This window comes from Triplophysa dalaica, chromosome 21, assembly GCF_015846415.1.
Source record: "Triplophysa dalaica isolate WHDGS20190420 chromosome 21, ASM1584641v1, whole genome shotgun sequence".
Classification (NCBI taxonomy): Eukaryota; Metazoa; Chordata; class Actinopteri; order Cypriniformes; family Nemacheilidae; genus Triplophysa; species Triplophysa dalaica.
In genome coordinates, this window is record NC_079562.1 from 2,245,544 (window position 1) to 2,270,057 (window position 24,514).

Below are 24,514 nucleotides of genomic sequence, written 5' to 3' on the forward strand. Positions count from 1 at the left end.
TTTTAATGAACGTTTTCGTTAATCCCGGAACTGCTCGAATTGAAGGGGGTCTGGGGGGATCGGGACCCCCCACAAGGGATTAGGGACTCCCCATAAAATGTAAAAAATAGACTTGGTCCCTCGGATATTGATATTTTTATTTGAGTAAAAATTATAACGACTATTGTGAATAAATGTATGCTATGGATATTGTAAATTTCGGGAATTGATTATTTACAATGGCTAGTATTCATGTCTCTTTATATTTGAAACGCCCCGCCCCAAAAAAGCCCGTTCTTTAATGTAGGCCTGTTTTTCATAAGTAGTATATAGTTATGCATATTATTCTGAAGTATAATGTGTATTTTGTATAAATTGTATGTCGCGAGTCTGACCCCCACCAAAAAAAGTCTTGTGGGTAAGACTTGGTTCAATTTGAGCACTGGCTAAAGGTATTAAACTTTTACATGTTGTGTGATATTATAGGCCTATCTCAGCATCTCTTTGCATTATGGAAACATCCTGAACAGATAAAATAAATATTATGTATTTATTCACAATTATTATTACCAGTCAGGATTTGCTTCTATCAACACGTCGTGAACGATCAGACTCTAAAAGCAGAGTTGGTCAAGTTCTCTTGCACAGCCAAATGATTCACAAACCGGTTCGATTGAATCATTTAATAGAACCGACTCGAGTGAACGACTCAATGATCGGACAAACGTCATTGCGCTTTAAACTCAAAGCACAAACACGCGCGTCTTGCTTTTGAAGTTTATTTCTCTCACGCCTAAAACGATGGATGTCACTGTGTAATGTTGAAGAAACACCTCGACAACTCCTGCACGAAGTCTGTCCAGTATGAAGCATTTGATCAATGAACGGATCTGCGCTTTATTCCGCGACAACTGGCAGCATACATTAACTTACTGGAGTGTGTTCTTCAGTTTTGGACTCTGTGTCGCTTTTCTGGGTCCGACCATATTGGACCTGAGATGTCAGACCCAGTCCACGTTACAGGAGATCACACTCGTCTTCTTTTCTCAACAGTTTTTCCTCTTCATAGGAAGCACCATCGGAGGATTCTTCAGTAAAACGTGAGTATTATTAAGAGACGGATATCATTAATAGTAACTAACTTAGTTACTTCCTCAAAAGGTGTGAACACAAAACATTCTATTTATTACTGTTGTTGTCATATCTCCAATATTCACTAACAAGTCAAACTTTAATCTAACTTTAAGATTGTGTGGGTAAAATGTGTGTATGTCTGAATCAGATTGCAGGTTTACTTGGTTTATACTAACAACAATAACAAAAGTGTGCAAAGTTTCCTTTGTCCGCCTCTTTTCACAAACTTTTCAAAGAAAAGAATACAGATAAAAGTAATGACATCAATTGCTTTTATTCATAATTCTGGTTGATTTGGATCAGCTGATTTTGATGCATCATTTGAACTTGAACAAATAAATTGCAAAACTGTGTTTTGGCAGCTTTTCGTCATCATGACATCATTATTTGATTTTCTCTAAGAACATTGACTGATCAGTCAGGAGAACCAAAGAACCCATTCATGATCTGTGTTGTGGTCATGTGCTTGAAGTCATCCTGCTTTAGTGTTTAATTCCATGCACTCCATGGAGCCAAGAAAACACATTAAGGCTTTTTGCATCCCAGACAAAGATACGATAAACAACTCTTTCACGTGTGAGCTAAATGTCATGCTTTTTAGAAACTATGTGAAAGCTGTGTAAACCCCGAGCGTGTTCTCTCCCTAATACAGAAGGTTTATGCAGAATACAGAACATGTTGTTCATCTTAAACTTGGGTTTCTCTGTACTCAAAAATCTCACCACAACCCTGTAACCTGTCATGACGTCCCACGTCCTCAAGTGTTTGTGAATTATTGGTGTGCTTATCTCTAGAAACATGTCAGTTCATTTGAGTTCCTGGATCTAGTAGATAACACTAGAAATAGTGAAGGGTATATCCTGAAGCCTTTATTTCAAGATTTGGCCATACAATTTGAGTCATTTTAAAAGACAAAGATAGGTGTCTGGTTAAACACGTGCTGTGCGTTCTAAATCATAGAGTAAATTATAAATTGTTTGTTTAGAAGTAAATACGTACTTGACATGGTAATCTCTGCTGATAATATCAGAATCTAATAGTTAGGTTATAGTTTTTGTATATGGTTTACAACAGGGAAAGGAATGTGCTTACCCTTTCTTGTTTTAGTTATGTTTTGATGCTCAGGTCGTCTATGATTGCTTTCATTTGGAAATCAAAAGGAATCGTCCAAAAAAAAGAAAAGAATAATAATGACATTATTTGAGTTCGACTTCATGATTGGTCATAATCCTCTTGTTAAGCCTGATGTCATGCACCACCATATATGTAAGGCTGTATACTGTTTCTGGGTCCAAACACTCAAAAAGATGCTACTAGCAAACAACAATATGCTAATGTACACTCATGGCAAGCGATGCTAACCTTTATCTTCATAACGAAAACCCATAATTTATTCAAATATTGATGTTGGAGATACCGTGAGCCTGGTGACTGTATACTCTGAGTTCATACATGTGTCGCTAAAATATGCAATGTGAGTAAACCGTGCTCATAAACAGCTGTTTAAGCTGTAGACCCCGCTTGAAATGAATAGATGCTTGGACCTTAGTTCTGGGACATCATCCACTACCATAGTAGGAAAAAAACTACTATTTTATTCTTTCTACTATGTATTCAATGATGTCCTTGAACTGAACATGACTAACATTCTTCCAAATATCTTTCTCTGTGTTCATCGGAACAAAGTCATTTATATTCCATACGAGTGAGTAAAAAAAATTTCATTTTTGGGTGATCCATCCCTTTAAAGGTGCAGTTTGTAAGAATTTTGCCGTAAAATATCCAAAAACCACTTGGCCAGTTATATTTATTTTTGAATTATAGCTGAGTACTTACAATATCTCAAATGTTTCCAACTACTATTAAATCCTGAGAAAATCGCCATTCTAAACAGTGCCCGGGGCCGTTTAGTCGCCTGTCAATGGCGTCATATCCGCGTTACCCTTTGTTACCGCCTTTACTGACGTAGCAACCACGTGATACTGTCGTAGACAGATGCGGAAGTATTTTGTACCGTCGGTCCGTCTCGCATTATTCCAAATGATGTGGGTACGTTCAAAATAACTTTTATATTTACAAAATATGTTTAATATATATATTACAAAAACAGGCCCACATTTTTTTAAGAATATTGTGATTTAAAGGCTTTATTTTCACCTGACATACATGTTTTACATGTTGCTTAAAAATAAGATGTGTTGTGTCAAATTAAAAGTATTTGTTTGTATATGCAGACATAAAAAAACAATACGTGGTAGTTTTCTTATCATACTGTCAAAATCTCAAAGCGGCCAATGGAAATGCATCTCTGTTTTGCAGTGCTTTGATGCAACTATTTAGTTTCAATACTTGAGAAGAACTCATCCCCTTTTTGGAATTCCCTTTAAGTGTGATGCTGTCGATTAGTGTAGTCAACCACTCTTCAAAAAGAAATTCTTGAACCTGATGACAAATTTGTTGTTAAAGCTTTCCTTCAACATGGAGTTTCTGCCATTTCCAGCTCAGTCTAAAACATTTGAATATCAGCATACATTTGTGACCGTCAGCGCTGAATATATTTAAACCAGATAACATTCTGTTTTGTTTCGAGTCTGTTGCTTAAAACTTAAGACCGCAAAACAAATGAAAAACTGGCACGAATGTAGAAGAGTGTTAGATATCTACTATCATGTAGCTGCAGTGCTGCTTGATAAGTCGTGTAAACAGAATTTTATTGGGCCAAGGTGAAAATAAAGTCAGTGATATTCCTGCCTTAGGATATTTTGTGTTGAGGATGTTTGAAACTTTCCTTTGTATGTAACAGCATGAAAAAGTTTTCCCATGAAGAAATGAACACTACTTTTTTTGTTAAAGAGTAGAAACGGTCGTCCCACGAGTTTTAATCTTCATCACGTTTTTTTTATGTTTAAAGCATATTGTTTCCTTTTTCACATTGTTTCTCAGGCTTTCATGTTCATTATCGGCATTGGCAGTGTCCACTCTCATCATCTCTGTGGTGTTTGCCATCATCCCGCTATGCCATCAGTTACTCATGTTGGCATTTGCCCTGGCAGTGTCTGGTCTTGCCATGGGCGTCATTGACACCATATCTAACCTACAGCTGGTCAAGATCTACCAGAAAGATTCCACTATATTTCTGCAGGTGGGCACTCAAATCTGACCTGATTTCTAAATACATATTTCTATCTAACAGGAAAGAAGATATTTTAAACAACGTTTTTTTAACCAAAGAACACTGAACCCCAGTAAAATTGTATGGACACGAAACCACTCAGACATTTTTCAAACTATCTTCTTTTGTATTCAAGAACAAAGAGTCAAACAAGTTTTGAACGGCATGAATGTGAATTAATAATAGAGTATTATTATTATTATTATAAGTAAACCTTAAAGACCAAGCTGCACATTTTCGTAACAATAATACAATTCCCCTGAGATCCAGACAGGATGAGCTTAGTAGAGTTGGGTGTGTGCACAGAACCAGTTCTTCCGTGTTATTTTTTTAAAGTAGACTAAATTCAAAACACATCATACGAACGCCCTGCACTACCCTGAGAAGACATCTTAAGCATCTATTTCTGGAATGTCACACCCAGAAGTGTTGTTCTACTTCATCCTGATATTCAATATATATGATATTGCTGTTTACTAGGGATGTAACAATATTATCAATTTCATGGTGTTCAAATAGAAACATTGTCTCGATGTTATCGTGGTCACATGACTGTATGAAATGATCAAATATAGATATTACCTCTGTCAAGATCTTTTTTTATTTTAGAAAAGTTATATTTTCTATACATCGTATCTCAAAGCAACATATATGATTAGAGGAAAAAGAAAAGAGGACTGAACATGAAATGGTTCATTTGTACATCATTGCAATTGTTTAATAATTCTCTTCATAATAAATCTTCATTTGTCTTTTTAAATATCGCAATAATATTGTACCGTAGACACGACAGCAAGGTGTTATCATCCCCTGAGGCTTTGATATCGTTACATCCCTACTATTAACAATGCTTTCAAAATAAGGAATGAATCACGGACAATTATTTATTCACCCTCATGTTGATTAAAAATGTACATGACTCTCTCAGCTGTGGAACACAAAAGGAGATATTTTGAGAAATATCTCGGTGGTTTTGTGTTCGTACAATGGAAGTCAAGGGGGGCCACTGTTGTTTTGTTGCCAACATTCTTCAAAATATCTTCTTTTGTGTTCTGCGGAATAAAGTAAGTCGTTCAGGTTCGGAGTGACAAAAATCAACTATTTTACGTGTGGCAAATGGAAGCTCTTTACTCAACTTTAGGTTTCAGACAGTCAACTATCCCTTCTATAATTATTCCTTTTTTACATTCTGGTAACATTGCTGTTAATTGTTCTTCTGTCTTGGTCCTCTCTGATCTCTCCCAGGCTCTTCACTTCTTTGTAGGTCTCGGGGCATTGGTGAGTCCACTGATCGCCGACCCATTCCTCTCTGAGACCAACTGTGTGATCGGAAACAACAGCGCGAATGCCACATCACTAAGAGATCTGAGAAACAAGCTGGCAGGCAGACACGTTCACAACGTGTCCAACGTGCACCTGCACACCGACGGCGAAGTCACCACGAATGTTTCCTACGCGTTCTGGATCATGGCTCTAACCAACGTAAGAGAGATCAGTCTGGGTCTTAAAGGAGTCGTTCATGCAATAATGAAAATTCATTCATGAATTCACCCTCATGTTATTTCAAAACTGCGTGATTTTCTTTCTTCTGCAGAACACAAAAGATATTTTGAGGAATGTTGGTGACTTCCATTGCATGAATACAAAGCCACAGAGACATTGCTCAAAATATCTTCTTTTTTAGTTCTGCAGAACAAAACAAGGACGAATTAATCACAGAATTCTCATTTTGGCATGAACTCTCCCTTTTTGATATGATTTGTGTTGTATCCGGACATACTGTATGACAGTAGCGTGCATACTAAATGTTCTGTCAGCCGCGATGTCAGATGAAGGACCAGCAAGGAGAGTTGAATTTGACTACAAGAAACTAATCAAGATCGTCTCCTTGGCAACTGTCTTCCATCTACCAATTTTTGCATATCCATCGGGTATTATGTTGTCTCAGCCGCATCTGCTTTGCCTGAATTGGATATTGATAGTATATAAATAGTAACGGTGCAGTGTACTAACAACATAAGTGTCAAACCCAACAACTACGGCTGATAAGGCCAAAAATATTGAATCTTGCCCTCTTCTCTCATATTAGATAGACAGATAGATGGTTTGTATGTTTATATGACTCGCTCTCATCTCTGTGTTTAGCTGCCTGTACCCATCGCAATTGTAATCCTCATGTACCATGAACGGGTGTTTTCATGTGCTTCGGACCACAGTCGTCGCCTGCTAGATGGAGACGTGCTGGCAATGAAAACCTGGGGAACCACAGGACAGTTAGATGACAGCGGCCATCAGAACGAAAAAACTGAAAGTAAGAATTGTAGTTTTTGTTTGGAACCCAATATGAACTTTCCGGATTTCATGCAAAATATAATGTATATTGCTTCAAAAAAAATGGCTGAAATGCTAATTCAGGCAAATAAGCCGCAGAAAAATATTCAAGAGACCATTTCAAATTTGTTTCAGTTTTTCTGAAGTTACTATATATAGGTATCTGTTTAGGCAAAATTATCGTTTCTGTGAGCTATTAACAATATTTCTCCCAAATTTAACATTTTAAAGAGGTCGTATGACCCGAATACGTGTTTTTCTGTGTCTTTGGTGTGTTATAAGTTGCCCATGCATGTACAGTATGAGACACGTACAATTGCAAAAATCAAAGTATCATACAATCACACGCTTGCAATATTCGACCAATCGCAATGCACTGGTTAACCGTCCAATCATAGCACACCTCGCTTTTCAGTAGGATGAGCTTTGTAAAAAATCTGCTCGTTTCAGAGAGGCGGGGCAAAGAGGGGATACAAACATGCACGGTATGTGGAAAATACAGCGTTTCTGTACCTTAAATCGTGTATACACATTGCATTACGCCATAATATTTCTTTTAGCCGTGTCATATGATTTCTTTAAAGTTTCTATTTGCATTTAAGTGCAGAAAATGAACAGGTGAGAATACCAGAAAAGACGCTCTATATTTTTCCAGACCTCAAATATGCGAATTAAACAAGTTCACTTTTAAGCAACAGTAATATTTGTACCTGTATTTAGGAAAACTTCAAAAATATTTTTTTATGTGATAACCTTGATTTGTTGTCATGCTGTCAGTGGTTCACATTGCTGTTAGATGACTTTGTCACTCCTGAGGTTTGATTCTGTTGAAATTCAACAGACGCTGGACTGAAATGACCACAAGACATCTAGAAATGCTGATTTAATGACATTTTGAAATGGTCTCTTCATTTGCATTATCCCATTGCATTATGGGACTTTTGTCCATGTTGTGAACATATTCTTGTGCAGCTTTGTATTTGTATTAAAGCAACCGCCAAACATACAAGTCGTTCATTAAAGCAAGAAAGGACATGTTTGTAATCTTCTTCCTGTATATCCAAACCCTCCTGTCATCTCCACAGGCCTTTTAGACACGTTCAACTGTTGTCTCCTTGGCAACAAGCACGGGTTTCCTCTTTCTTTCTTCGGGATTCATATCCTCGGGGGTCTGGTGCTCTTTTTCTCAGACGGTATCGTGGTAAGCAGGATTAGCACTTCTGTCATTTAAAACATTGGGTTAATTACTTGAATTCATGTTTTATTTATTCTCACCTACCTCAGGGCTCATACACAGGGTTTGTCTACGCCTACGCGGTGTCGCCCCCTATGAATCTACCTCACAAGACGGCCGGCTACTTGACGTGCGTCTTCTGGGCGGCCATAACTGTGGGCCGTCTGTCTGCTATACCACTGTCTTATCGCTGTAGACCCATCCGACTCCTGACCGTCAGTCAGGTACGATCTTACGTTCTCCGAACATTGACATGACATTCACATTTGTGCTTTTTTTCTCGACTTAGAGTGCATTACAAGAAATGTGTTTGATCAGTTTGTGCTTTACCTGGGACCGACCCCAAGATCATTTAAGAACTACAGGAACAACATAAAAGTCAATAATAAGGATGGGCAAATAACTGAGAGTCACAAGCATCTGTCTAATTGTGTAATCTCAACCTTTTTTTAGTACACCTTCTAGGAAACCACATGTAAAAACAAAAGGAACTATGATTCAGCGCTCTACACACCAGTTAGACAGCATCTTCCTGTCTCTTGTTCAGAAAAACTCTGCAAGCGTTCAAGCCTAATGCAAATGGTTAAACAAAAAAATAACATCTTGCTTTCCAATTCATTTATCTAAATGTCTTAATATTTATTCTGCAGAACACAAAAGAAGATATTTTGAAAAATCTTGGTAACCACACAACATTGCACCCCGTTGACCCCATTGTATGAACAAAAACACAGAGACATTTCTCAAAATATCTTCTTTTGAGTTCCACAGATGTTTCGAATGACATAGTGAATAAATGGGTGATTTTGCTTTCAGAGAATTCTAAAAATGTTTTTTAAACAAGAAAACGTTGTTTGCCAGCGGGCTAAGAGAAATAATCTAATTCAAAAAGGAACAAGACGATTATTTTTGTTACCCCGAGGCAAGCTGCTTTTCTTCGCCATCACAAGATTCGGTGAGATTATGTCTGATATCCAGATATAATTGCGTGTGTCATTTTGTGACTCAAGGGAACTGAACTCTCAAGGATGTTTAGATAATTGACCAAAAAACAGACCAACATCACCGTTTGTTTACTTGAAATGTTTTTTCTGTGTTTACCGAAATAAAGAACCATTGTTATTATTGCAGATCTATTTGATTGACAGTCTCCCCATGATTCTCCTCAGACTCTCGACAGATTCGTGTCGAGTTAATCTCGTAAAGCGATTTCTGCATTCAAAATCTGCAAACTGGTCTGGGCCATAAAGGTGTGCCACCCCCGTCAATGCATCACGGGAAACTGTGGACAGAAACAAACATCCTTGTTCTGCATCCTGCTCTCTCCTGTCCATATTGGACATTTGTTTGTCTGGCGTGACCAACCCAGTCTTTCACTGTTTCATTGGCACTTAAAGTAACAGCAGGTCACTTCTGTATACATGACAGAGTTCAATGCAAACCTTTCTTCTTTTGTTTAGGTGGGTGTGATAGTCACGCTTCTCCTGCTGCTGGTTTTTTCAAACAGCATCGTGTTCCTCTTCATTGGCACCTGCTGTCTGGGCCTTTTCATCAGCAATATTTACCCCTGCATGCTCGCGTTCACCGAAGACGTCCTGGAATACAAGGGTACTGTGAGACGCAGACAGCTACTGTTTTGCCGTTTGGATGATTCTAGTTATTCAGTATTTACTCAAGATTTACAACCGTGTAGAATGCAACACGACTCACCTACTGATTCACGCCCTTAATTCTTTCTATTGACATAACGCTAAGGCTCGGCTTGACGGGTGTTGTGTCTTTCTGCAGAGACATTCCTTTTGTACGCAGCCACGGGGGTATGAAGTATTGGGAAATAAATGGCTAATTACTAAGCGCCCTCGGCAAAGTCTAGCTGTAGGGGACGTTAGTGCAGAGCGATACAAATATTAGTAATGAATGTATGTCAGCCGCCTCAACAGGGCCTGCTGGTTTGGGCTGTAAATTCACCGACCGGTTACAGGTTTAGCAGATGTTTATATCATGCGCTGTGGAAAACGCAAAAATGAACAGACGGCATATAACAAGAGAGTGGTTCTCAAAGTTTTCAGATGAAGTACAACCGTTTACACATTTCAAGTACAACCTCCACACCGCAGTCTAATCACATGCACAAAACAATCAAATCAAGTGGGTTTTTGTTTATTATTTAGGGCTGTCAAACGATTAACCGCCATGTTGAAATCGTGAAAAGTTTGCGTTTACGATATATATGTGTGCATATTAATTTTGTATTTATGAACACGTACACATAAATGCATATATTTCAGAAAAATATAAAATATAACAATTAATCAACTTTAATTTAGAATTTAAAATTTTGTTAAATATTAATTAATACATTTAAACATTTCCTGAATATATAAACAAGTATGTGTGTGTTTTGTGTTTATAATAGAAAATTAATATTCAGTAGCAGATATATTTTATGAAAACACAAACCTTTATTCTGGATGTTTGACAGCTCTATTTTATTATTCTGTGAGTTTATAACTTTGTTAGTAAAACTATACTAATATTGCACATATATGCAGATTCTGTAGGCCTATTAACAAAACCGTAATTCCTCTCAAATCACACCACCAGGGGGCGCAACGCATAACACTGCTAGGAACCACTGCACTTTTACGCACTTTTGCACACTTTTATCCAAAGCGACTTACAGTGCATTTACGCTATATGTTTTATGTGCGTTTTCTGAGAATCGAACCCTCGACCTTGAGTGCTGCTAATGATAACATGCGTCTCGTTTTAGGCTGCGCCACAACTGTTCTGGTAACCAGTGCTGGAATGGGAGAGATGTTACTTCAGGTTCTTGTGGGATCGGTAAGTCTGAGCACCTCAACGGATCATATCTTCTACATTATTTGCATTCGTAGCGTTTTCGTAATCGTTTTCATTGATGTCTTTTCCGGCCGCAGGCGATGCACAATCGCGGCAGCTATAGCTTCCTGTTGAGTGGAATGATCTTCGGCTGCTTGGGATTTACAATATACATATTGCTGTTCTTTGTTCAGCAAAATCACAAAAGCTTCACTGAAGGTTTGTCGACCCCCGCAAACACACAATACCTGTAATTGGGCTTAGAGAGACTGTTGACTTTCTGTTGTGTGAAATGCATCTGAATGAATCTAAATGTGGTAAAATGTGTTTAACGGAGCTGAGAGACCAGAACACCATCTGTGTTTGAATCATAAACTTCAAGGTTATCCTACGTAATTTCTTTAATGTTGAATGACGTCAAACTGAAATTTACCACAAAATTGTACTTGACAGGTGAAATGGTATATTATTAATCAAATCTTGTGGTTTCAAATCTAAGTGAAGTTAAGATTTAAAAATATATTTTATGTACTTAAAAAGTCCCTTTTATTCTACCTAAAAAGTTACAAATTGACTCTCTAAATATTTTACCAAATTGAAAAGAATTATTTGCAACCAAAGAAAGTTTATCATCAAACTCTGCGTCTTATACACTACACATATTTAAATCCATTCGGCAGATAGAATTTGTTTCTACTTTGCAAAGTATATTGACCAACTTAATGATTCATTAATTCAACTATTAACTAATACAATCAAAACAAATGATTAAACTAATAACTCAATGAAACAATCATGACAAAGTAAACTAATCATCACTGCAAACAGATTCTGTTTAGTTTACCGAACCACTTTCACAGTTTATTTGCCGTATGCAGACTTCCCTTGAGAATTTACCTTTTTGACATTTTTTTCATACAGCTTTGCCCAATAATTCTCAGATGGAAAGACTTGAGGAAAATGGGATCAAGACCTGCTCTGGTACTGTGCTGAACTCGTGGGAGATCTCCGAGCAGAAATCCTCCATCGATCCATAGCAAAAGCGCCCGAGACGATGGATGAAAATATGACAACCATAAAGGGACGAATGACCTGTTGACATTCCTGTCATCAAAAGAATATATCTGTGGACTAATATGCAAATCGGTGACGATGGACAGGTTTGATCTTATAGCATATTAGGCCACTGAGAAAGTGTTAGAAATCTGCGATCTTGAACAAAAAAAATATTTTTGTATTTAAATACTTTTGATACATGAACAATGTGATGAAAGATCTTATATAATGGTGTAGACATCACAATATAATTATGCTCAGTGAAACTTTGTGCAATAAAATTGAAAATCAATACAAATTATATTTATAACAGAAATTGTTTTGTGCTTATTGTAAGAAAAAAGTTGATCAGTTGGTGCTTGTTTATAAGTGATGATTTAGAAAGGATCAAAGCAGATAAACAAAAAAAGGATTGTTCTAGGCCTTATTTGCGCTAAAATTATTCTCCCGTCCATCCAACTTGTTTATACATTAGTTGACCATTTTTTCTTTCCCGCAACCAACATCCATGTTGAGAAAATTACTTTTATTGCCATCCTGGAAAAGTTTTGTCATGCATCCAGGTCTAATGGTCCCTCTTAAGTACAGGTGGGTGAATCTAACCGCCTTGTCAACATATTTTTCTTGACCTTTTATTAAAGTGCTCGTGAGTGTCATTGTTAACATAACAGCATCCTTAATGGTGTCAGCTGTAAAAAACACAGAAACGAAATCATAGTAATAGGTTTTTTTTATTAAAAATGGCCTTCCCTTCTGACATCCACAGATTGGTACAACATGTACGGCAATAAACACAGATCTGTAAACATTTGAGTCTGAAAATACATTTGCACAAAAATATCGAATAAAACATTTGGTGTCAATGTTGTATCACTTTTCTTTTTACTTTTTGATTTATACATAGTCCCTTTTCACAAAATATTCTCAGAAATCATCTTCAAGTACAGTGCAGAAAAGTGTTTCAGTACAAGTCAAAGAACATCAATAAAAGGGCTAAACCTGTATCAAATCCAGATCATTTACCTCATTTTTATTAAACTACCTTAATACAGGCCTTTTATGTTTTCTGCAATAAAATCTTAATCTAGAGAGATCATAAAACACACTAAACTCTTCTGAATATTTCTTTTTAACATTTATAAAATCTTCTCTGTGAAGCAAAATCTTGGATGCATAGATGCCTAATGTTTAATCCCAAACTGTTTTTGTAGTAGGTGTATCATTAATAAAACAAGAATCTAACTTTACAACAGATTCCAAAAAATACAAAAGTGCCAAGCGAAGGAAAGATGGGAAAACAAAGACAAATTGAAGTGCTTTAAATTCACATTGAGTACAACAGATGTTCTTTTAGGCTACAATAAAAAAACGCATCAAAGCGGGAACAAAAACATGTGACATCATTGCTTATAGGCTAAACACATACAACAAATCCATTTTTATCCATTACAAGAGCAATTTAAATTTCCAGGGAAACAAAACAAATCTAATGACTATATAACAAATGTAAAAAAAGAGATTTATCAAATGTGATTATGTTGAGCTGCTTTCCCCCGAACACAAAGCAACTGTGCGGTTGAGGGAGCATTTAACAAAAATTATAGAAGTAACTCACATTGCATGCTGCACAAAAAAACAGTTACAATATAAAGGTGTAAAGCAACTCTGTACGCCCCTGATGAGAAGACGTCTGCATGTGCAGTGCTTACAATACAAGAGTAACCAAATACAGTCTGAACGCTGTAGGAATGCCAAAACATCTTTTTACAACAAAATCTCTGGAAAACAGATCAATTCACATCGAATTATGTACAATAAAAGTGTTAATTCACCTTGTTTAAGAGATATTCCACTCGAAATGTTCATTCTGTCATGAATTACTCATCCTTAAGTTGTTCCCAAGCTGTAAAAATGTCTTGTCTTAAGTCAAACACATAGGAAGGTATTTAGAAGAATGTTATCAACTGAGATTTCTGGGGGAGTCAAAAATGGTAGTCAGTGGTTGTTACCTAAATTCTTGAAAATATCTTCTGGTGTGTTTAACAGAACAAACAAATGTTTATTTTCTCATAGGTAATGGTGCCCCAGAAATGTTAGTTGCTAACATTCTTCCAAATATCTTTCTGTGTGTTCAACAGAACAAAGAAATGTACACAGGTTTGGAACAACACGCGGATGAGTAACTCATTGCAAAAAAAATATTTTTGGGTGAACTATCCCTTTAAGGAACATTAAAAGAACACGTAGTCGTTGCCAACAAATACTAATTGTCATTATGAATCACTGCTGAGTTTCATTATATGAAAACAACAGATCAGAGACATTTACAAAAACGTTCCTTTAATGTTAAAAAATAATGTTGCTGTTGGAAATACATTTGCACCCTTGTATCACAAAGGTGACTAACATGGCTATAAAGGTTTCAATGCCTGACATTATCCATGAGTACATCCTGAAAATACTTAAATAATGAGGAGTAAACAATGTTTCAAACGATCCATTATCTAATGAATCTTAAATACTATCCTGAACAGATTTGAGCTTTTATTACCCAACAGCTTGTTCGTGACATGTTACTTTAAAGAAATAGTCCAGGTTGATTATAAATCTACATTTACAGAAAACCAGTCAAATTAATTTAAGAAGCTGTATTCCAAAACATCTCTTTAATAAATGAAATTGTGTTTTAATTCAATAGCTCTACAGGACAAAGACTAGTCATTAAGAATAGAGAAACAACTGACAACAGGACCTCAAGGCACCATGTAAAATAGCCATTTTAGTAAACATTTCTACTTGATCTTACAAAACACCATCTCACCATAAAGACCCTTTCACATGACTCAAACGTTTGGATTCATTGAACTTAAAAAACAAAACAGTTCAAAACGCTGTCAATTGATGCTTAAACTTAAAACCATTTTAATTTCGACGCTATTTTTCCAATAGTGTCAGCATGAACAGCTAAATTAATTTGTTGTTAGTTTGTAAAACAACGTCAAAGGCAAATCATGACATTCAGAGATTAAGAAATTCCACGTGAATTCGTGTTACGAGTCATGTCAAAGGGACTTCATGGAGTTGATTGGGCATGTAACGTTTTGTGAAAGGATAAGGATTGTGGGTAATCATTTACCTGAGACCTTGACTTGAGATGCTGAAATAGTTTTTATATAAACATTTCCCTTTCTTATCATTGCATTTAAAATGGTCTTACAAAAGAGGGACTAAAACGCTCCGTTTTCTAACACCAAGGTGAAAAGCACATTAGCTGCAAACAAAGTGTCAACTTTACGCCTCACGTTCCAGTTTCGCACCTAAAGTACATCAGTTTAAAATCATGGCTTGAGTTTGTCGAGCAGAGAGGTAGGGTTTATATTGTGCAACATTTGGCCATTGATACTCTTAATAAGTTTATATGCGAGAATGAAGATGTACTGAACGAACTGCGATGCTGCTCTGAGATCAGATGAGGATTGCAAACAGCTCTTGTATAATTTGGTACAGACGTTAAGCAATCTCTGCCGGTGTTGTACAAGATTTCCCACGCAGAATCTGATCCTCCTTGGATCCCAAAGTGATTTCACTGGCTGAAAGAATTTGGTTATGCTTACAACGCTTTCAGTTTCCTACTGAATCATATGCCCGTACAAGATAAACATATATATCTACAAGATTAGCTACATCAAGAAAACATAACAAACAACACTAATCGTACATCACACAGCAAAATCTCTCAAATCTCAGATGCTATGATTCTGCAAAGGAACTTCATCTTGCACGATGCTGGAAAGCTGACAAGTACAGGAATGATTTAAAGCATCTGGCTTACACGTCCAACCGATCTCCACCAATACCATCATCCTAATGGATGGATGTGGCCAAACGGTTTTAAACACGGAGCTGGTGCCGTTTCACTCATTCTGCGTTTTGTACTCTCCATTAGCCTAATGGTGAATCAGCAGTCTACTCAAGTGAAGCGAAGCGTCTGGTTTTTCTCACCAAACGGACATTGTTTCTAATGGCTTCCAGTCTTTCAGAAAGGGGAAATGGTTTGTGTGAAGAGACGTGCATTATTATTAGCATCATTTGAGCACGGTGTCTGGCAGTGTAACGCTAATGGTGCGGTGAGGTTGGGGCGTGTTTGTCACAAAGTCACAGAGTATGCATCAAGGGCGCCGCCAAATTGGCCCTCGAAAATGTATGGCATGGTCAAAGGACCAGAAATGTTTGAGGCTGAACCTGTGCGCCAAAATGCACCAAAAATATGTCATGCATATGAAACTAAAATGGGATTATGAATTTAAGATGCACATTTGATCAACTTTGCAAATGGAGGTGACTTCTACTCGTAAATTATGTTCCATATAAAACATATTATATTTGATCATTCATAGCAAATGTGTTCATTCTGCTCTTGATGTTTCTCTGCAAATTCCTGCTTTCTTGACAGGACCTCAGTGCAGCTTGTTTATATCTAAGTGCTAATCATGTGGTTACCGTGACAAAACACATCGAAGTGCAGAGTGTCGGAAGGTGCAAGATAAGAGACGTCATATCACCTTTATCAAAATCCCAAGGCAAAAAAGGGGCGGCATGGCTTAGCAAGGCAGGTTTGTTTGAGGACCTTCCCAAACAAAAGGCAAACCTGGGTAAAGGTGAATCAACACCTCTCTGGTCCTTCTACGATATAAACAAATAAAGGATGCTCATTTTGTCACCATAGTAACAGATGCGTAGATCTCCAACCATCTGCTACCAGGACATGGTGATCATTTTAAAGCCAATCCCTGAAGGCCAGCAAATTTGGAAAGAGAAACGCAAGAACTGTCCTGCAGAGACACACACCAGAGAACGGTATCCGCAGGGATTTTTACAACATCAAGAGTCAAGCGGACACTCCTGACATTTAAAGGAAGGTCATAAATCTTCGTTACCTGAACGGGGTGAACAAAATGAGGTTAACCTGCATTAAGAATACGGGGCAAAGATGAAGCATGCTGGTCAACCGGCCTCCTTACGTCTTCTGAGGGTCGGGCGAGATTAGGCCCGGCGTGTCGGTGCCGTTTAAACTATGCGCGGGTACGGTGAACTGACTAGAGCCCAGCACAGAAGGAAACTGCATGGAAAAGGAGAAAAATGGACCAAGCTGTCAAAAACACCCCAAATATTGTTCATGTGTTGAAAAAAACTGACTCACCTGGAAAAGGGAATGCGGGCCCTGTCTGCGGGCGGGGCTTAGGGGTGCGACCGGACTGAGCGTACTCCAGAAATGGATATTTGATAGAAGAGGACTAGGGGTGAGCAGCAGGGGCGTCTGTAACAAATGTGACCTTGATTCAGACCTTAAATTCAAACCAAATTCCTGTCCAACGTGCATTCATTAAGAATGAATCCAGCATCTGCCGAAACACTGGGACCAGGCCTAACCTCGATATATAAATGTTTAATTAAAAGCATCATAATGTGAGACTACGAAGCGATAAGAATTAATCACAGCGCACGGGTTCTGTATTTCACTGAAAACTATAAATAATAGATTTAAATTAAACTGCATTTCATCTTTCATCTCGCTCAAAAGACGGCAGGGGTTGATCCTCTGGGATAGGCTGTATGAGCGCTCATAAATGCAAAGATTGTGGAATGGTAACGAGGTGATCCATCAAAGTAGCATCCAGCTAAACCTCACCATATGATCACGTTACGACCAATGAATGTCCTGAACGCCCCAGAATCAGCTCAACTGAACTCTACAGGTTTGACTGGTGCGCTACTGCCCTCTTGTGCCTACGACTATACACACAACAAGAAAGAAATCTATTTGATACTATCATACTCCTGTTTAGGGCTCAGCGTAAATGGGCTGACTCATGCAATTTAAACAATTTTAGATTAACGTGTTAAAATATTTAACGCAATTAATGCAGCATCTATTTATTTGGTCATCCTTTGTCATGTGTTACATTATATAATCACGCTCTGATTCATGTAAAAGCCTTTAAACCATTTAAGCCTGATTTGAAACAGTTGCTTTGACGTGTTCAGTGACGGCTTCTAGATGTGGGATGCGGCACAACGCGATGGCGGTCCCGTCTGGTGCATAGAATCACGGGCTAAAGGCGGAGTGAGTGAATCTCTGTCAGACAGCGCAGCATCAATATTAAGTTCTATTTCGTGCTTGAATGAACAAAAACACACAAGATTATGCCAGAAAGCTTGTTTTGTCTTGCATTTTTGTAAGCACAGATTTCAACGTGTAATATAAAATCCTAAATGAATGCAAAGAGTTGTGAAAATGGCAAAGGGCTTCAGATATGCGAACAGCTGTGACTCCAGTCACTAATGTGAATCAAAGCACAAAAGAGAATTCAATGTGTTCTGTAGCTTTAAATGAGAAATCTTCTGCATTTAATTTAGAATTGACCATTAAAGACTGAAAGTGTTTGAGAACTTAATTCAATTTCTGAATATTTCCTACCTGTTAAGACATGATAGCTCTCAAATATACTGTACTTCAATGTTAAATGTCTATAATTAACGTTAAAATAAAGAAATAATCAATTTAATAGAGACATCAGGTGCAGTAATAATATCAGAAAGCTGGCTTTCATTTATAAAATTATGTTGTTGAAGAAATCTGTTGTTTTTTACATTCATTTGGAGAGTAAATGTGAAATAATTAGACCGTAAAAATCTATTTACTATCATTAATGATATGTGCGAATAATCGTGATTAAATCAGATTCATATTTTTAAATCGACTGATTAAAAAAGATTTGAGAAATTTATCAGATATAATCGCCTCTATTTTACTTAAAAAACGGATGTCATTTTTATTTAAGTCTTATGTGATCGACACGCATTTTATCGACTGCTCGCAAAATAAAAATCCGTTTTTTCATTTATTCATCCTCATGTCATATAAAATCTGTGATTATTCTTTCTCTTGAACATTAAAGAAGATATTTTGAGAAATGTTTTGTATCTACTAAATGGAAGTCGATGGAGACCGATGTTGTTTTGCTACCGACATTCTTCAAAATATCTTCTTATGTTTTCTGCAGAAGAAAGTCATCCAGGTTTGGAACGACATAAGGGTATATAAATGATCTCCCTTTAATAAACTCTCCCTATAAATGGCTAAACAAGTGCTCATGTGGTCAGACTCACCTGCAGAAAGGCTGGAGTGAGAGAGGCTGTAGGCAGGGAGGGGCTTAGATTGAGAGGGCTGATGATGTCAGAGCTGGTCACCACCAGCGTGGGCATCAGCTCCAGGCCTTTGGGTTTCTTAGACTTTCCGCTGTGACTCTGAGGTGGAGAATGGGATGCCTGAAAGAACATGTCCTTGGAAACCTGAGAAATCAAGGGAGAGATACGTTCGTTTTTCAGATTTTAATGTTTAGATGCTGCAACATATTTAACAGACATGTTTACACAATATTCATCAGAGATGAATGTACCTGCAGCTGAATCTCTGAAGGCTGGGAGGAGACCGACTCTATTTCGCTGTCAATCTCCAGCTCCTGTGAATCAGTCATTTGAGATGATGAGGACGAATGATATCGAGAGACTAGCGATGGAGAGATTCCTGAGAACGGGAAGCCCATCGACGTGGTCGTTTCTATAGGGGGCGACTCCACAAAAAAAGCCACATGTGAAAAGCCTGTGTGTTTGATTTCTGACTCTGTCCTGGCAGGCATGAGGGCCACTTGAAGTTCAGGCCTCTCTGTAGGAGACTGTGTGGTCGTCCTATTCTGTTGATTGGTCCCGAATTTAATGACTGTGGGTGGTTGGGGCGAGTCCTGGTTCACCCTTTTCTCCAATAGCTTTTCTCCTGGGTTTTCGATCTTGATGGATTTGAAGAGTTGTGTTCCTGACTGCAGCGAGTTCAGCGTGAAGGACGTGTACAAGCCGGAGTGGATGTAGTCGTTTCGACTGGGTGCTTTGGACTGACCCAGTGTTCCGCCGCCTCGGTCCGGCGCCGATTTGCTCTCTTTATCCCCGGGGATGTGTGTGGGTCTGTCAGGAAGGGACAGAGCCCCACCTGAGCCCCCATCTGCACCCTCTGTCGTGGTTGTAACATCTCCCTTCAGAATGTCAGGGTAGGACACAAAGCGATACACAAACTTCTGCCCGTTGACTTTTTTGATGATGTTCTGCAGGAGGGATTGGAGAAGATAAACACCATAACATCTGTTCATCAGTTTATTAGAGCACTGCGCTGGTGGTGCAAAGGTCAGGAATATAGATTTAATGTGCAGAAATGTCACTTCTTATCACTTTTGTTAAGTGTTTTTGCAACAAACAACAAAAAGTATTAAGTTTAAATAACATGTCGTCTTGTACACTTTGCGCTAAAAATGCAAATGATAACTTAAAATGTACAGAATGAGGATCAGAATATGACTTTCATGCATCTTTTTAGTTTTCTCTCACTTTTTCACATTGCTGTTGGATGACTTGTAGACGATGCACCGGAATTGACACAAAACATGCAGAAATGCTGATTAAAACTGGAGTGATCTATTCATTTCCATGCATTTCTGTAAAGCTGCCTTAAAATAACATGTATTGCGAAAAGAGTTATACGAATCAATCCGAAACGAAATAAAATCTTTAATATGTTCCCAAATTAGTGGTTAGAATGTTGATGAATGACTTTCTCAGAAAATCACACAAACAAATAAATGAATAAGTCAACAAAGAACCTTGTACTTTTAACAGCCAATCCGTGATCCTCTCCAACCCTCTGTCACGTCAACTCAACATAATAACATGCAATTAAGTAAATTAACCCGCCTTAAGAAAGCAGGAGGAATGTTGAAAAACGATACCCTTGCCCAGGGTGCCAAGGCAATTTTGAAAGCACCAAAAGCTTGCGAAAGCCTCAAAGATGCGGAATAAACCACATGTGACTTTCCAAACATTACTACTGTGAAAACACACCCAGTAACCCTGTTTTAGCTGGAGAGTGTTGACTGAAGTGTCTTTACAACAGCAAACAACTAAAACTGTACCAATGGAGCAGAGGAGTGTGTGTGTGTGTGTGGTGAGAGGGCACAGAGCTCACCATTTTCATAAACAATAACAATAATAAATAAAAAATGATGTCATTATTTACCCACTCTGAACACTAAAAACAGAAAGTAACCAGGTCATGTCCAAAACATACATATTCACATGAATTCAATTCAAATGTTCTACATTACTAAGCCATATATGAGGGACAGAATAAATTCTGATGCAGGGGTTCCCAAACCTTTACATTTAGGACCATTCTGGATATAATGTATTTCAGTCAAGATTTACCAAAATATTCTGTAATGGAATACGGGCAGTAGGATAATTGTATTTCTCTTTGCAGTGTATGAATGAAATATAAGTATTTTGCATTACCAAAAATTCCTCATACTTGTTATAAGAGATTGTATTGTGACTCTGTCCCTATTCACTTTCATGGTAAAAAAACAACATTACATGACATCACGCACCTTGTCGTAGTAGTAACGCAGAGCCCGGCTCAGCTTGTCGTAGTTCATGCTGGGTTTGTTCTTGCGGGCACCCCATAATCTGGCCACCTCCTCTGCCTGCAAGAGTTTAAACTCTCCATCTTCATTGGTCCAGCAGATCAGCTTCTCATGACTGGGATCTAACAGAAGCTGAAGCAGGAACTGCCACAGGGTCACTGAGCTGTCCATGATCTCCGCTGATGAGAAACGTTACCCTATGGGACCCTGGAAGACGCACGTCATGTTCGGGCAAATATCCTGACGATAGCTGAAACATAACAGGACACATTTAGATACCAAGATGACTGCACTCGACACCGAACGACAATAAGGGCAAAAAAAATCTGTCATACAATCAGAATAAGCTTTTATATTCAGGAGCTATTTTGATTGATTGGTGAATCGGAAATGACATTAAATGACACAAATTGTGTTCATGTCAATTATGTTTTTTGTTAAATGATAATTTCTTGTTCAAAGAGACTGACTTCAACTAAATTAAGGCTTGACAGTTCAAGTGAACATTTGAATACACATCATAAATATTAACACAATATTAAACACCAAATGCTAATGGCTTCAGAGTAATCCAAGCATTGTGGTGGATGCGAGCTGAATGTGTATAAGCAGCTTAAATTAAAACTAAATCCGCCTTGACTCATCCAGAATCCAGCTGGAAGACAGAGAGAAACCCCACATACAATCTGACGGAACAGAACACACAGAAATAGAAACACCGAGGCGAGACATTGCGTTTATTACAGACTGGTACGTGGGAAAGGTGATCTAGGAATTTTGAACGATGCATAAGGAGCGAAGATCAAAATAAACTTGCAGTTAAAAATTGTGGCCGTTGCATGGTGATACTGATGCATTGCATATTATTACATAAACCACATTTACTACATCTGATCACTTTCCTTCTAAATCACAGATTCAGTTGAATATTACCGAAGTTAATTTTGTTCATTTAATTACTAAATATTTGATTCAAATGTATTTATTTAAACACCTTTAAAAACAACACCCCTGTTATTGGTTTCAGCCTTTTACCCACTTGAGATGAGATTGACATGTTGCATTACCTAAAATTTGTCATCGTTGTGACTAGATCTAATCACAAATGTAAAGACCAGCAAGCAGGCCTTAATCTAAATGGCACTTCATCTGAACTTTTGGATTTATGGACAAAAGAACTCTAATAAAATATGAATATTACCCGACATGCCGTGATTATACTTGACCTAAATGACTTTATTAATTTACTACCTTGCCTGTTAAAGAGATAGTTCACCCAATATTGAAAGTAACGTCATGAATTACGCTCTCTCCTTGTTCCAAATCTTGTTTGGTTGAACACAGAGAAAGATGTTTGGACGAATGCTTGTAACCAAACCGTTCTTGGCATTGACTATCATAGTAGGAAAAGTTACGAGGGAACTCAAAAGTGCCCCTGAACTGTTTGCTGTCCTACATTCTTCAAAATATCTTCTTTTCTGTGTTTAACAGAACAAAAGAAATATGAAGGAATTTTTCCTACTATGGTGGTAGTCAATGGTGGCGCCAGAACTGTTTGGTTTTGAGCATTCTTCCAGATATCTTTCTTTGTGTCCATTTTTATACAAAGAAAAATGATTTATACGTAAATTAATTTATACAGATTTATAACAACTCAAATGTGAGTAAATTTTGAGAGAATTTCAATATTTGGGTGAACCTTTAATGGCATCATTTCACACATGCTGGATTTTTAAAACGTTACATCATAGGGACTTTTAACAGACGGTTTACCACTTATATCATTCGCATTAAAAAACTAAAATAACATACCTGACATGGATTTTGGATGTAAACGTAATGTAAAAATATACGTTACAACTGTTGTATTGATGTGCAGTATCATTTAGTGTAATGCAACGTTAACAGCATGCATTACGTCACATCAATGTTAAAAAATGAATCCATTAAACAAGACAAAGTTGACCTACACTGTATGCCTGTGTCAAACTTATAGAAAATACAGCATGCATTAAAATCCATAGTACGAACCGTATAAACATGCAGCACTTTCGTTTGCTTGTTTTACAAGAGCCTAACGCAAGCATGCCGCACATTTAATAACGGGTCAAAGTGCATTTTTCACTATTTACTGCCTCCGAAAATACTTTTAAATACTTTATTAAACAGGAAATTTGCAACTGTAGGTTTAAATACACACAACACATCACTTAACAGCAACCTGTTAGAACTTGAGTTTAGCTCATTAGCATAAATCAATGTCTATCAAACTCACCTGAAAGCTTTCTGTTCTCCAGAGTCCCACTCGAGCACGTTCACACTTAATTTAAAAATAAAATGTAATAAAACCAAACAAGCAAAACTCTGTTTCCTGCATGTTTACATCGTGTACGTTTACATAGGTGGCGGTCTGGTCAGCTAGCCTAGCGTACTAGCCTGCTAGCAACGAAAGTCTTGGCGAAGTTGCGCTGACAGAAAATATAAAACCCGCCTCTTTGATGTAGTTTTCTGTCGTATTTACAACAAAACGACGAAAGGGACGAAAGGGGAGAGTATGAGACGAACTAAAAGAAACGTCGTGAATTAACGTTACGTTACTCAAAACCGAACTGCAGTCACAAAAATACAAAACAGGAAGCGACGGGAATCAAAGACCACCAGATGAAAACACGCGTTCACTCCATCACAACATACCGACAGTCACAAGTAAACACTGCGAGGATATAAATGAATAAACGTCCGAATAAAACTGGTTTTGGGGTTCTGGTTTACGCGTTTAAAACCTTCCCGATGAAAGTTACGCAACACGAGCAATGCGGCGCGGCCGGTTATTGTGCCGTGATATCATTTTCAGATCATCTCGTGATAGACATCTTCACGCACACAGGAAATCAATTCTTTAACTTATACAACTTCATAGAAAATATATATTGTTTTACTATAATGCATGAATGTGTGTATATAGGTCGTATGGAGTTCAAATGTGGAGTTCACGAATCAACACTTGTTGAGTTTGAACCAATGAAGATTTTTGGGTACCTACATTACAATCTTATGATATACATTCTTTGGTCAAATATGTTCAGTTTCTATGTTGATAGGTTTGATATTCATAATCGTAGTAACCAATAATGCAATAAAAATACGAATTCATATCAAAAGGTGCTTTGTGTTTCTGGGAATTGCATCATTACTAAAACACCTGATGGGTCTCAGATCATCAAAATGTGGATGAAAAAA

General features: G+C 37.6%; 2 protein-coding genes across 2 annotated transcripts; one reads left to right on the forward strand and one right to left on the reverse strand.

Annotated features, from left to right (window-relative positions):
* Nucleotides 1-722: 722 nt before the first annotated feature.
* Nucleotides 723-12,553, forward strand: mfsd4aa (major facilitator superfamily domain containing 4Aa). The gene is made up of 10 exons (XM_056734454.1): nucleotides 723-1,079; nucleotides 4,057-4,255; nucleotides 5,531-5,767; nucleotides 6,431-6,596; nucleotides 7,702-7,817; nucleotides 7,901-8,074; nucleotides 9,311-9,458; nucleotides 10,624-10,694; nucleotides 10,790-10,910; nucleotides 11,613-12,553. The coding sequence occupies exons 1-10, from the start codon at nucleotides 844-846 to the stop codon at nucleotides 11,726-11,728; spliced, it is 1,584 nt and encodes a 527-aa protein (XP_056590432.1). The 5' UTR covers nucleotides 723-843; the 3' UTR covers nucleotides 11,729-12,553.
* Nucleotides 12,460-24,116, reverse strand: elk4 (ETS transcription factor ELK4). Its single transcript, XM_056734455.1, has 6 exons — nucleotides 23,550-24,116; nucleotides 21,239-21,524; nucleotides 19,208-19,903; nucleotides 18,918-19,100; nucleotides 16,948-17,064; nucleotides 12,460-16,866 (listed from the first exon to the last, which is right to left on the reverse strand). Exons 2-6 carry the CDS (start codon nucleotides 21,443-21,445, stop codon nucleotides 16,765-16,767), a joined length of 1,305 nt encoding a protein of 434 aa, XP_056590433.1. The 5' UTR covers nucleotides 21,446-21,524; nucleotides 23,550-24,116; the 3' UTR covers nucleotides 12,460-16,764.
* Nucleotides 24,117-24,514: the final 398 nt, after the last annotated feature.

Excerpts from the sequence above, each read along its gene's own strand:
- mfsd4aa (XM_056734454.1), top strand. The coding sequence starts at position 844 with ATGAAGCATTTGATCAATGAACGGATCTGCGCTTTATTCCGCGACAAC. Across the intron at positions 5,768-6,430 it reads GGATCATGGCTCTAACCAAC|CTGCCTGTACCCATCGCAAT; the intron begins GTAAGAGAGATC and ends CTCTGTGTTTAG. Across the intron at positions 6,597-7,701 it reads TCAGAACGAAAAAACTGAAA|GCCTTTTAGACACGTTCAAC; the intron begins GTAAGAATTGTA and ends TCATCTCCACAG.
- elk4 (XM_056734455.1), bottom strand. The coding sequence starts at position 21,445 with ATGGACAGCTCAGTGACCCTGTGGCAGTTCCTGCTTCAGCTTCTGTTA. Across the intron at positions 19,101-19,207 it reads CTTCAGAGATTCAGCTGCAG|GTTTCCAAGGACATGTTCTT; the intron begins GTACATTCATCT and ends TTGATTTCTCAG. Across the intron at positions 17,065-18,917 it reads TCACTCCAGCCTTTCTGCAG|ACGCCCCTGCTGCTCACCCC; the intron begins GTGAGTCTGACC and ends CATTTGTTACAG.